General features: G+C 42.7%; 1 protein-coding gene across 1 annotated transcript; it reads right to left on the reverse strand.

The window, feature by feature from the left end:
• Nucleotides 1-505: 505 nt before the first annotated feature.
• On the reverse strand, nucleotides 506-12,489 carry LOC110975404 (apoptosis inhibitor 5-like). The gene is made up of 12 exons (XM_022227861.2): nucleotides 12,320-12,489; nucleotides 10,167-10,328; nucleotides 9,265-9,430; nucleotides 8,123-8,274; nucleotides 7,793-7,933; nucleotides 7,590-7,655; nucleotides 6,841-7,149; nucleotides 5,726-5,916; nucleotides 5,075-5,225; nucleotides 3,680-3,777; nucleotides 3,300-3,490; nucleotides 506-2,651 (listed from the first exon to the last, which is right to left on the reverse strand). The coding sequence occupies exons 1-12, from the start codon at nucleotides 12,386-12,388 to the stop codon at nucleotides 2,566-2,568; spliced, it is 1,782 nt and encodes a 593-aa protein (XP_022083553.2). The 5' UTR covers nucleotides 12,389-12,489; the 3' UTR covers nucleotides 506-2,565.
• Nucleotides 12,490-13,042: the final 553 nt, after the last annotated feature.

The following is a 13,042-nucleotide window of genomic DNA, read 5'->3' on the forward strand; positions in this document are numbered from 1 at the left end:
AGTTCAATCCCATTTTTTCAGAGAACTGATTGCAGGGTCCCAGGAAAAAAAAGGGATACTTTTTTTTGTAGTACGTGTTCCTTTTGGTGGAACATTACAACACTTCATGTAATCTCTCCCTTTTTACTACTAAGTTCCTCTCTGGTGACAGATTGTCACACGATGTGAAAACGCAAGTACAGAAATAATGCACTTGACAGTTTACAGGAGAAAGTGTACAAATCAGACATAGGATGCAAGAACTGGGGGAGAAACTTGACCATGGTTGTGTGGGAAATTTACTCAATGCTTTTGAAACATAAATGCATAACTTGTTACGGATGCATGTCATGAATATTGAAATAAGAAATCTTGGCACTTGCATCATTGCATGTGACCTGAACTTATGCATATGCATATCTTTACATACATGTAATTATGCAGCATGTACATATTTAGGACTGACATGTGCAAGACAAATTCGATTCAAGAAAGTCAATTAATTCAGAGAAACAAAACACACCTGTTTATTTAAAAGGACCATGTTTATTTCATAAGAAAATCTGGTTACATCACAAGGAATTCCTTTGGATATTGCAAGAGATGGATTACAACTTAAAGACAATAGAAAGAATGTGGAAAATGTGTCACAAATGAAAGCTATTAGAGCGTTCCAAAATTGGTTTGACCTGGAATGATCTATTTGGAAAATGGGGGTTTTTCTGGAAGGGACAAACATGCAGTGCTGAAGTGAACTTCAACCAGGTTTGAGCAGTTGTGATAGACTGCTCCATTTGGAGATAACGGGTGTTTCAAAATTAGAAGTAGCGAACATAGTTCTTGCTTTATTAAACTGTTTCATTTCTTAACGTTAAAAACAGTGCGACCCCCCCTCCAAACTGTTGGGATTTCCCAACTGGGCGACTGAACCATTATCACATAGGGGTCACCAGTGGTTAGTGGCACAACAAATTTGAGCAATTACGATTCTGAAATCAAATGTGAGATGAAAATGTTGGTTCCCAACTGAAAAATTAAGCATCATAAAAGCGCACTCCAAGCCAAACTTTCTAGCACTTCTTTCTGAATTCAAATTTGTCTTGCATGTTCAAACTCGCTCAAAAATAGCCCAATCCCCACCCCCAAGATTCTTTGTGTGTGTGAAGTTTATGCAGTCAAACCTCATGAATAAGAGGTCCATCGGACTTTGCTGGTTACTTTCAATAACATGGACCTTGACTTAACAGAACAACTGATTTGAACTACAAATTTCTTGCTGTAAGCAGACTGTTGTACTGACAGTGATCTGTGCTCGTACAAGTTTGAAAACAAGAGGCATTCCTGGAAACAAGAGTTGAAATACTTTGGAATTCTCCCTTAAGCTCCAACTCCGCTTCTTTCAAGCCAAAGTAAAGGGAAAAAGTCTGTGGAAATATAACAACGTACACGATATCTCAAGATTTCGGTCGTCAAGTTGGCATGCCCCTTTAAATGCACTGTGGTACAGAATTTCCATCCACAGACAGTTACACAAAACAACATTGACTGATTTGCACCTATTTGTCAGTTGGAAGAGTGCGAGTTGTCTCGGGGCTGTTTCGGTCGAACATCTACAGTTTGCAAGTGCCCCCCCCCCTTTTGGGGGAGGGGCTGTGTTTTCATGGTGTGGACAAACTCCATGTACGTTCAATTTCCTCATTGATGAGGGCGCTATTTGTCAATTCCAGGCAGTGTAAAGTGTCCAGATTTAGAACCCACGGTACGGCAGCAGCGGTGTGGGTCACACGTACGCGTTAAGTACTGCATCAACCAACAGGGTGTTTTGATGGCCAAAATATCTGTGTCTTTTCAGGTGAAAGATTGCGCAGGTGTGTGGTGCCGTTTCGGTGAAGACGTCTGAGGCATTATTTTGGGGTCGATAAGAATCCGTTCAATTAACATGCAACCGCTTCTTAGAAATACAACTCTCCCAAATTGGCATGCGTTTTGCTGTTAGAAAGCTTGCAAGAGAAAACAAAGTTTACATACAAAACAAACAAAACTGTAACTCTTGAATTTCAAAAACCTTACCACGCACATCTGTCACATTCTTTGTTTGTTTGTAGTGCTCTGTGAGATTTCAGTGGAAATGGGACTACACAGGCCGACACAGTTATTTTGCCAGGAGCTGGACTCACGATTTTGTCCAGTTTGCAAGAAACAGACTTACAAGAGAGTGACGTGCGACTTCGGCATGCAGTATTTTAGGTTGGCATGGAAACCAAGCGGGAATGACCTTTGATGAACCTAGGATCCATTTTTAAAAAGTAAATGAAAACAAGAGTTTTTTTAGGAGCTATTCAGGAGTTTTCTCTAAAAACATCCAGGTAACTTGAAGCTTGGGTACAAACACAAACAAAGGTGCACGACAACCTACAAATTTCAACCCGGTACCTAAACAAATATGCACAATTAAAAAACCCAGAACTTACGAATGGTCAAAAATCATTCTCTTGACAAGTTTATCCTGCCGTTTACTGTGTGGAACCGAGGTTCAGTGCATGTTACTCATGCCTATGTATACACTGTACAAACGCAATGCAATCATCAATACCACCACTTGCCGCCCCGACTTCGACCCCGCCCACGGCCACTCCCACCTCGCCACTGGTTCTGACGCGCCCCTCTACCACCTATCAAAAACAAAAAATTTCAACATAAAATGCGACATCAACCTGCACATCCGTCATTGTACATGCTACATACGCCTCTTGCAAGTTGAACTTGGATAAAATCTGGCACACTGAGTTCTTTAAATTCACGTGAACATAACATTTTGATGTCTCCATACTAAAGACACTGTTGCTATACCTCGTGATCCGGGGCTAGCTTTTGCTTAGTTACATGCGAGACGCCTTGCAACAGTACACTGTTCTCTATTGAGAAGAAGGGTACAAAGGAACCAGTCCATTCCAGAGATGGTGGTCGCTATGCACTTGTTGGACAAGGTAGATTTGGTATGACTGACGTTACCTGGGGCTAATTTTATTAGAGTTGACATAGTCTGCTGTGCATTTGCTTCCATCCAATTTTAACAGACATTCAATTTTACAAGATCTGACCAAGGCCTTTTTTCGATCACTTGCCACGCACAAATTAATCGCTGATGACCTCTGTAGTTTCCTGTGTCTTTTATTGTATTAAATTTTACTAAACGTTACCCAGTCCTCTGTGCATTAAACGCCATGCCATGATCAATGTCAATAGACTTGAACCAGTCCTTTGTGTATAAATGTTACAATTTGGCTAGAGTTGAGCTTGTCTCCAGAGTACTCACTCACCGTATGTGTACCCGACGCCGTACTCCGGGTCGCTTGGCGCCATGCCGGCCTTGCTGCTATACTTCCCGGATGGGGGTTGGTACATGATCCGGGGTGCGTGGGGTTTCCGCTGCCCACCCGCCGCTGCCGCCTTCTTTGGGGGCGAAGGGTCGCTGCTGAAGGTAATCGGGGTAATGTTGGTCCGCTTTTGTCTGTTGAGAAAACGAAAACCCACGATGAAACGAGAGGTTTTCAAGCACATTTTCAGTTCAATAGAAAAACGGCTACATCATTTTGGGAAAAAAACCCACTCTAAATTACGACAATTTCTTGGACAATTGTGACAAACTCCTCATCTGAAATTTCTCCTAACCATCGACGAGGTGTGGACGGTCACTCACCCAAGAGCGGCAGGCTCTAGACTTGTCCCGTGTTTCTGAACAGGACGCCATGAAAGGACCACAGTGCTTTTGTAGGATGGAGGATTTCTGAACAAATCCTGTAAGTCAAAAATGGAAAGAATTTTACCAGCAATATCCAACAAGCCGCAACAGCTCTGCAGCAAAACAAGTAGATAAACAACTATCAACAACAACAACAAACTAATTATTATTCATTTCTTATCATTTATATTCAACATATATCAAAAAACATTGAAATCCAATGTGGTCTTGTGAGCATTACAGATGATTACAAGATAAAAAAGTAATAAACACGAAGAACGTTTTACAGATAAATAATTAAAGACTGATTCTAATAAAGATGAGACGAGTAAAATTACAACAGAAGAAACGATAGTACAGTTACACTTAAAAATGGTAAATCCTCTAATCAAATTAGGATTGCATTTGATCATTCAATAAACAAACTGCACTTGGATAGACACTGTTCAAGGTTTCGGACAGATCTGCATGGATTGATCTGTAATGCTTTCCTGTTCTTACTGGCTGAAATGCATCATTTACCGGAGGGAATTCGTCTGAAATAAGTAAATGATGAAACAAACTATACAGGGAAACTAGGTGCTTATAAATAATAATGAAATTGACTGGAGTGGGATTTGAACCTGCGACCTCTGGAACACCGTACCAGTGCTCTACCAACTGAGCTATCCAGCCCTATGTTGGTGGCATCTTCCCAACTGTCAATATCTTTGTTCGGGGGGCGCTAGCCAGAAGCCATTTAACCTTAAACACCATGTAGCCAGGGATCACACCCCAACAACACGATACAACCAGGGAAATGGTGAACAGGGATCACTCAAGGAGGATACGGCTTTTTGAACATAAATCATGAAACAAACTACATGTATATAGGGCAACTGACTGGGTGCTTAATTGAAATATTTGAATAATACATGTATATAGGGCAACTGACTGGGTGCTTAATTGAAATATTTGAATAATACATGTATATCGGGCAACTGACTGGGTGCTTAATTGAAATATTTGAATAATACATGTATATCGGGCAACTGACTGGGTGCTTAATTGAAATATTTGAATAATACATGTATATAGGGCAACTGACTGGGTGCCTAATTGAAATATTTGAATAATACATGTATATAGGGCAACTGACTGGGTGCTTAATTGAAATATTTGAATAATACATGTATATAGGGCAACTGACTGGGTGCTTAATTGAAATATTTGAATAATACATGTATATAGGGCAACTGACTGGGTGCTTAATTGAAATATTTGAATAATACTGACTGGGTGCTAATTAAAATATTTGAATAATAAAAGACAAGCAACAACAGCAGCAGGACAATGTAATTACTCTTAGCTGACCTTAGTTAAGGTGTTGATATTGGTTGTGACTCGAAGGGCAACGACCTTCAGTCTGTTCTCCTCTTTCTTCATTTCATCGCCCACTTTCCCCTGCAAAGCGAGTCTTAACTGTTTCATGTACAGCTGCGTGCCTCGGGCAAAATACTGCAATCTGTAAATAGAACAATACATGAAACAGCCACACAGTTACCGACTGCAGCTATTTCCTGTACAAGTTTATTTTCCAGGTCACACAATAATGCTGCCAAAGTTACTCAGAAAGGTCGGAGGGACAGTAAACTCAAAATAAAATAGTTTAATACAAAGCAAATGAGTATCCGGTTCGTAAGTAACTTCGTCACAAATGCAGGCACAACATGAGTTGCAGGCTCCCATTAACTGATCGCTGAAGTTGCGCGTTAACTTCCGGTTCCATGGTTCCTTGTAAACGGCGATCAATGTATGTAACCCTATGCGCAGTGCATGTGCAGTGGGCGTGGTTTAAATTGAAGTGACGTCACACTTATGAACCGTATAATGGCTGTATCAACAACTGCATGTATTTCATAACCTTAATTTCTACATTCCTCAAGATTACTGGATTGTCAAATTAAATTCCACCCAGATTCTTGCCTAAACTTTGCTTGTAACTTCGCTTCTACTTCACGATACCTGACTCTGAAGTCTTTCAGTCTTTCTGAGTTCTCTTCGGAGACCAGAAAATCCGGCAGTTTCTTTGCCAACTGGTAAAACGTGTACATGAGGCACTCAACATAGGAGAACTGTAGTTTGGGCTCCTCGGTGGCTTTGCCATTCTCCAAACTCTCTCCCTCTGTTTCCGCAGGGGGTAAGGGCATGTACTCCTGAAGACGGAACAGCAAATCAGTGAAGCAAAATGACAGAACAGTTAATAATGGGAAATTCTTTTCAATCTTAGGAGTATGCAAAGCATACCAAAACGTATCAAATTTAAATAAATGACTGGACTTAAAAGTTGAAGTAAATTAGTGATGCAAGTGGATAACTGCCTAAATATTACCAAGAATCTTAGTTTCAGGAATCTGGTTGTCTATCCCAACCCACTCAAGGATCAGGCTCACACCCCACTCAGGATGACAGATGGATTACTATGCAGTCATTTCACGATGGCTCTACCTTTGAAAAAACATTCGCAGGTCTACCTCTCGTCGATAAGCAAGTGAATATTTCTTCATGATTACCTTTGTTTGTTTGCATTTTTGTTTGTTTGTTTGCATTTTGTTTGCTTGTTTGTTGTTTTTCATAGGTCGGTCCTTTGCAACCTCACTCCCAGGGTGTCAAGTAGAACACTCTCACAGCTATCTGCTCTTTCAACCTGGTACTGCATTATTTGCATGTTAACAATTTTGGATCTGTGTGTTACTGAGGAATAGTCCGGCACCAGACTGTGCTTTTCGTTAGTGTTTGTTTTAGCATGCAGTGTCTGGTATAACGCCAGTCAATTTCTTACAGAGTGACAGTTCACGTTGAAATCTTCTCCCTCCAATAAACTGCATTACATCTCACATAAATAGCCAAAATGGACAAAAGCGGATTATGGACATAACTATTCACAGCAAACGTTAAAACCACAAAATACACTTAAAATTATCAACATTGAGTGCAAGATAGGTCCATTCCGGCATACATCCATTGCTGTTGTTCTGAATCAGGACACAGGGAAACATTTCACAGGTGTACATACTGGAGAGGAAGTTGAACATAAAGTAACCCCTGGGTTACCATGACAACACTACCAGAAATCTTACCAGAAGTTTGTCAAACACTCTTCCGAGTGTCTCGTCCCCACCGGCGTTTACCGCATAAGTGGCCATCTCAGCTAGCTGTCGGAGCAACTCTAACTTGACGTCGTAATCCGAAGGCGTCTTGTCTGAGGACGTCTTGTCTGAGGACGCCTTGTCTGAGGACGCCTTGTCTGAGGACGCTTTCCCTGAGGACGTCTTGTCCTCCGTTTCTTCTGCCTTAGTCTCACCACTGCCTGGTGGGACGATGTCACCCAGAACCGGCAGAACGTTGTCACACATATAGACCACAAATTTGTTAGACGGAACATTTTTCTGAAACCCGAGAGAAGAAATTTGTAAACAGAACAGACTTTTACAACTCTAAAGCTGAACTATTGCAGGTCATAAACACACGATGCTTTGGACGAGTACGCCAGAAAATTCTGCCTCTATAATTTGGCCTCTCAGAGCCAATAACAATTTTATTACATCAATTTTCTAACTTCTTGTAAACATTTCTGAAGTTCTTGAACTTTTTTTCTGCAGATTTTCCCCCCGATATTCAAAACCTGGCTCTGTAATTTGATTATTTATTTCATTTCTTTAAGATGGTTCGGAGGACATGAAGAAAAAACTTCACCAAGTCACCCCCTCTGCATATTTCAGCCAAGATCTGAGTTGGACTGACAAGGCAAAAGCCACAAGGACCCACAAACTACCGTTCTCTAAGGCATTTCACCGATGTCCATTTGAAAATGTCTTCAAGTACTTACAGAGAAGAACTGCAGAGCTTCACGGACACACTGCACCAGTCTATCAACTATATCGGGATCTTGTGGCTGTGGAGAGAAAATATGGGATGTCTAAGGATGTCCACTTGTTGCTTGCTTGGAGCATGAAAGCTTTATTTAATTCTTCAGAATCCCTAATCAACAAAGGGAGATGAAGCAAAGGGTTTAAAAAACAATGCAAATACCAGAAACTGTGATTCCAGATCGGCTTGCTCCGCCACCAACTCCACCATCTGCTGTCTGCCAGTCAGGGTCTGCATCGAGGGCATTTTGGACAACAGCTGCATGAAGGTGACAAATTCTTCACCCGTCACATCAGTTAACACCTGTCAAAAGGAAAGAAGAATGCTGTACTTGTTTATTTAGGGCTGAATATTTAAGTTTTTCTTCAAAGACTTGATATGGCCGGCATGTTTTGACATACAATGTAACATCGCAAGTCCTAATTCTCCTGAAATCATTCAACACTTCTTCTCACAATCGCAAATAAGTTCCTGTCTCTGGTCTGTACTCACCTCCTTTGTCTTTTCGATGACGAATTCTTCCACCTCCTTGGGCACGTTGTCGGATCCGCCCAGTTTCAGGCGCGTGTTGAGGAATTTGATGGCTCGCTCTCGGACGAGGTCCTCACCGGAGAGAATCTGGCTGAACAACCCTCCCAGTGTACCTGTGGGCGTGACACCAGATAGGTGTGGATCCAAATGGGTGTGGTACCAATCGGGTGCGGTTTAATTATAAAAATAGGATTGAAGCTTTTTTAAATTATTTGAAACGAACATATTTTATGCACATAGTTCAGAGTTAGGAGTACGCTGTGCAGAAACTGGATTTTTTAAGTGAACCTTTCCATCCTGAAAATTTCCAAACACCCAAGCAAATTTTTTTCTGAGTAAAAATCACAATAGACGCCATCTATTCTTGGCAAAAATCAGATTAACCCTAACCCACCTCAAATGAGACTAACTCCACCCACTTCAAATCAGATTAATCCCACCCACTTCAAATCAGATTAATCCCACCCACTTCAAATCAGATTAATCCCACCCACTTCAAATCAGATTAATCCCACCCACTTCAAATCAGACCAAACCCACCCACTTCAAATCATATTAATCCCACCCACTTCATTATCAGATTAATCCCACCCACTTCAAATCAGATTAATCCCACCCACTTCAAATCAGATTAATCCCACCCACTTCAAATCAGACCAACCCCACCCACTTCAAATCAGATTAATCCCACCCACTTCAAATCAGACTAACCCCACATCCCTCCAATTCCAAGGTTTTGCTAATTCAGTGCCACACATTCTGAACTTGTTGCCCAACCACTCCAATGCCAGTAATTATCCAGCGGCGTAGCCAGGGTTCTGAGCACGGGGGCAAGCGGGGGGCTTCCCGCTAAAGGGGGGGGGCTGACTGGATGTTGGACATATACGGGTACAGAATCATGATCACATGAGGCGGGGGGGGGGGGAGGGACGACTGGGGGTAAACGATTTTTTATGGTGGGCGTGGACGCCCCCCAGCCACGCCCCTGGACCTGCTTGTATCTGTCGAAAACTGTTAGATTGAGCACTGTTTCAAGGTCAGCAGCATGGGGAAAACTTTTTGGGGTTTTGGGGGGTAGAAGGAGGGGAGGAACGAATCCCCACCTTTCATGTCGATCTTGTAGAGTGACATGAGGGCGCTGTTTACAATGCTGATCTCCTGGGGGTCGTCCGACTGGAGCAACTGAGCCAAGACGTCGGCGATGCGCAGCAGATGGTCTGTGCTTTCTCTGCAGAGGTTGGGCAGCTCCTTGATAGCGGCTCTACGAATCTACATGGGAGACGGGGTACAAGACAGAATGCCATCAAAGACAAAGGAAAAGGCAAAACTTTTAAACCACTTGCTGCCAGTTTTATTTCTGGCTAAAGTTTCAGCTTTCAAAACAGGCAAGATGGAGCTGCTAATGTTTGGCAAGACAGAGCTGCTAATGTTTGGCATATTGGTGCATTGCAAATATCACAAACACTGACTGCATGAGCCAATTCAATGGCACATGTATATCATATGTGACCCACTCTGTGAAAATGAGTCTTAAGTTGCCAGAGCCACTTTTTGAGTTTTCATTTGTATTGGAAAGAGCAAACTGAGTTGTTTGTTTTGATGTATCACTCAGTTTGGCATCCTGATCAAAGTGGATACTCCATGGTGACAAATGCACTGCGCAAAATTATTCTAAAGGACCTTTTGCTCCAAAGTGGCTCCGGCGAATTAGGACTCATTTTCACAGAGTGAATCACATATGGCATTGAACACTGCAACCCCAAATAGACGTGCTTATCTATCAAACATTATACTTTGTACATCAAACTATATTTTGATCTCCAAATATCATCTGTCCTTTGTCATCTGTCATTTTCCCATCTGTCATTCTGAAAGTGCTACGCACTGCTCAACCCTCCCTCGCACAGACATCGACCAATGCACGTATGACATTTTGTCACCTGTCACAGTCCTCAAGTCATGCCACAATGGCTTTTTGTCACCTGTCACTTGTCATCATACACACCATGCAGTCGTCGTCCTCACACAGGTCCAGCTGCGCATTGATGGCAGTTTCTGCGAGTCCCGAGAAGAACTTGAAGAAGCGAGGGATGAACTGAGCGGCGAGTTTCTTCTCACTCGCACCCGCCGAGACAGCACTCAGGATTGACCGATACTCTGCCTCATGCTGTAAGACAGACAAGACTAACTACTAGTGACTGAAGCGACTCGTCTTTAACTTTCTAGACAGAACACAAATGCAAAGGTGCTATCACATGTTGTTTTCTTTCACAAAATATCTTAGGTCAAAGGAACATTTTGAAAATGACTAGCATTTTTGTTCTTTTCACAATCTTTTATCTAGACTTTGCCACAATATCGATGGAAATGAATGCTGCTCCAAACAGAGAAATGCTCCAATTAGATTGGCCTCCATTTCTAACATGGTGAAAAGTACGGTCTACATGTACTTCAAAAACTGCAAATGATAGAATTTAATGGTATTTTTTTCCCTAGGACTTTGGTTATGCAACTGGCACAGTTGTCATTTGTACCATGAATCAAGCTGTAGAGCTTGGTGGACTTAGAGTAACGGGACACAAGTCTTAAAATACCTAACGACAGTCCTTCCTGATACGAGCATTTCTCCCCCCCCCAAAAAAAAAAACTGGAGGGATTTGAAAGTTTAAACTGCACTTCTGCTTTGTTCAGTTGATGCAGATAGTAACAAACCGATCTCAATCAAAATAAGAAAACGTTGAACCAACACACGTGCTCGCACTAGCTATCATGACAAATGTTTATGTATGATTATGGTCCAACACGCTGGGAGGGGGGGTTTCCTACGCGAATTCAATGAGCGCACACGCTGCACATGTACATGTACGTATGCAAAGACAAACGCTTTCATGACCACCAAAGGCTCATGGCACACCGCGCTTTCTGCTTTGAGCATTGTACCATGCACAGCGAAACTGCGCACAACTTACATGTACATGCCAGCATATGTACAGTAGTGTGCGTGCAGGGCTGGCTGGCCAGTCCAAAAGCAGGCCGTGCTCGGGAAGCAATGACCATAATATATTCGGGCAATAATTATAGGCCTATGTATGAAAGTCGTGGCGGGATAAATGTGAAATCGTCAGATACAAACGAATCACAGTCCCGTTTTTGGGATGTTATCTATCGTGTTTGTCATATCATTTATTTGAAAAGTGCCCTTACATTGCTTCACGGGCACGATTTGTTCCTTTGGGAGTGTTGAAGAGCCGCTCAACAGGAAGTGTTCACTGTGCGAGAGCACGCTCACGTGCACTGGTACCCAACGGCTGTTGCTCGTCTTCCCTCAGTTTGGACATAAATATTGAGGAGCCCTGTGATTGGTCAGTGTGACCCCCAGCATGCCGCAGCCAACTGCCATTTTAACCAGCGTGGCTAAGAATTACACACAAATGTACGTAAAGTGGCTGTAGCCAATTTACATGTCTTGTGTATGGATCGCAGCCGTAGTCAACCATTTGGTCGCGGCTCGTCTTCGCAAGTACACATGTGAACCGCGTGACTCTCAGACACTGATCAGGAAATATTTGCACCATTTCTTAGGAAACGGCATGGTTTTGGCTTTTTTCTTTTTGGTACTCAAAACAAAGGTATGTAAGCTATTTTACATAAAACTCTTGCGGGAAATGAAGCAACATAGTATGGGTTCACAACTCAAGTGGAATCTGTCTGTTCGTGCCCTGTTAAACGTCATGCATAGCCTATGGTGCAAAAGGCTCTTTTTCTGTGGGGTTCATGGGAGAGGAGCGGACGTTGGACCCCACAGTTCTGAGGTAAGTGACATGAGTGATGACCCCTAATGTCTGATGAATTTGCACACTGCACTCATAACAGAAGACAAGCAGTTTTTATCACACACTCAACAGGTCCAATGATGGACCAGCGTTGAAGAAGTCCTACTTGCCAAGTTACTTCTGCATGACGTAGGCCTCGAGATTAATTAGATCAGTTTAGTTAAATTTTCAGCCCAATTGCCCACCAGAACGTCAAGTTCCCTGTATCCGCACAACTACTCTCAGGTTGTGGTAAAGTTGCCACCAGACTAAACTCAAAATGGAAACCTCATCATCATGCCGCAGAAATGATCACGTTAATCAGACAAATATCCGACATTCTTACCTGCCCTGCTTTATCACCAGCATCAGCAAGCACTCCGTAGTCCTTGTACAGCTGTTCAACTGTTACCATGGCTGTAAACTGCTTCTTTCGAATGATTTAGGGAGCTAATTACTTGCTGTTTGTTCACGATACCGGCAGTGCACTGGCGGTCCTCGAATGAATGCCGCGTGGATTGTGTTTATATTGCCACAAGAGGGCGCAACACTTTTAACTCGGCGGGGGGGGGGGCAGCTGCTCTGAAAGAACATGAAGGACAGAGAGAACCCCAGCCCCCTCCCCGACTTTTGTGTTGGTCACTGCATGGAGGAAGGGAACACACTGTTATACTGGTATCTCAGGAATTCTTTTCAGACATCGGGGGGGGGGGGTTAAGTGAGAATAGGCTGGAGTGTGTATAGGGGTTGGACTTGTTGGGGTGCCCTCAGTTCTAGGACCAATTGCCTACCACCAGACTTGATTATCATAATTGGCGGCGGCCGATAAGCTTCGCTCGGGCCGGTGACGGGATCCAACGAAACCGTATAAATCCGTGTGAGCAAAGTCACGGAAAAAAAAAACATGTCCTGTACGTATTAGGTTGATTTCTGAGCAATGTATTTTTAGTAAAGGTATTTTTAATTTGGTGAGGGTTGAAGACACTTTCCTCGGTGTAAATGTTATTATAACTAACAGGCTGCATTGAACGACTTATTCTCGTGAAGTTAGTGCACCTCCGGGAAGAAC

This window comes from Acanthaster planci, linkage group LG20 (genome assembly GCF_054643075.1).
Source record: "Acanthaster planci isolate LZ-2023a linkage group LG20, COTS_SCS, whole genome shotgun sequence".
NCBI lineage: Eukaryota > Metazoa > Echinodermata > Asteroidea > Valvatida > Acanthasteridae > Acanthaster > Acanthaster planci.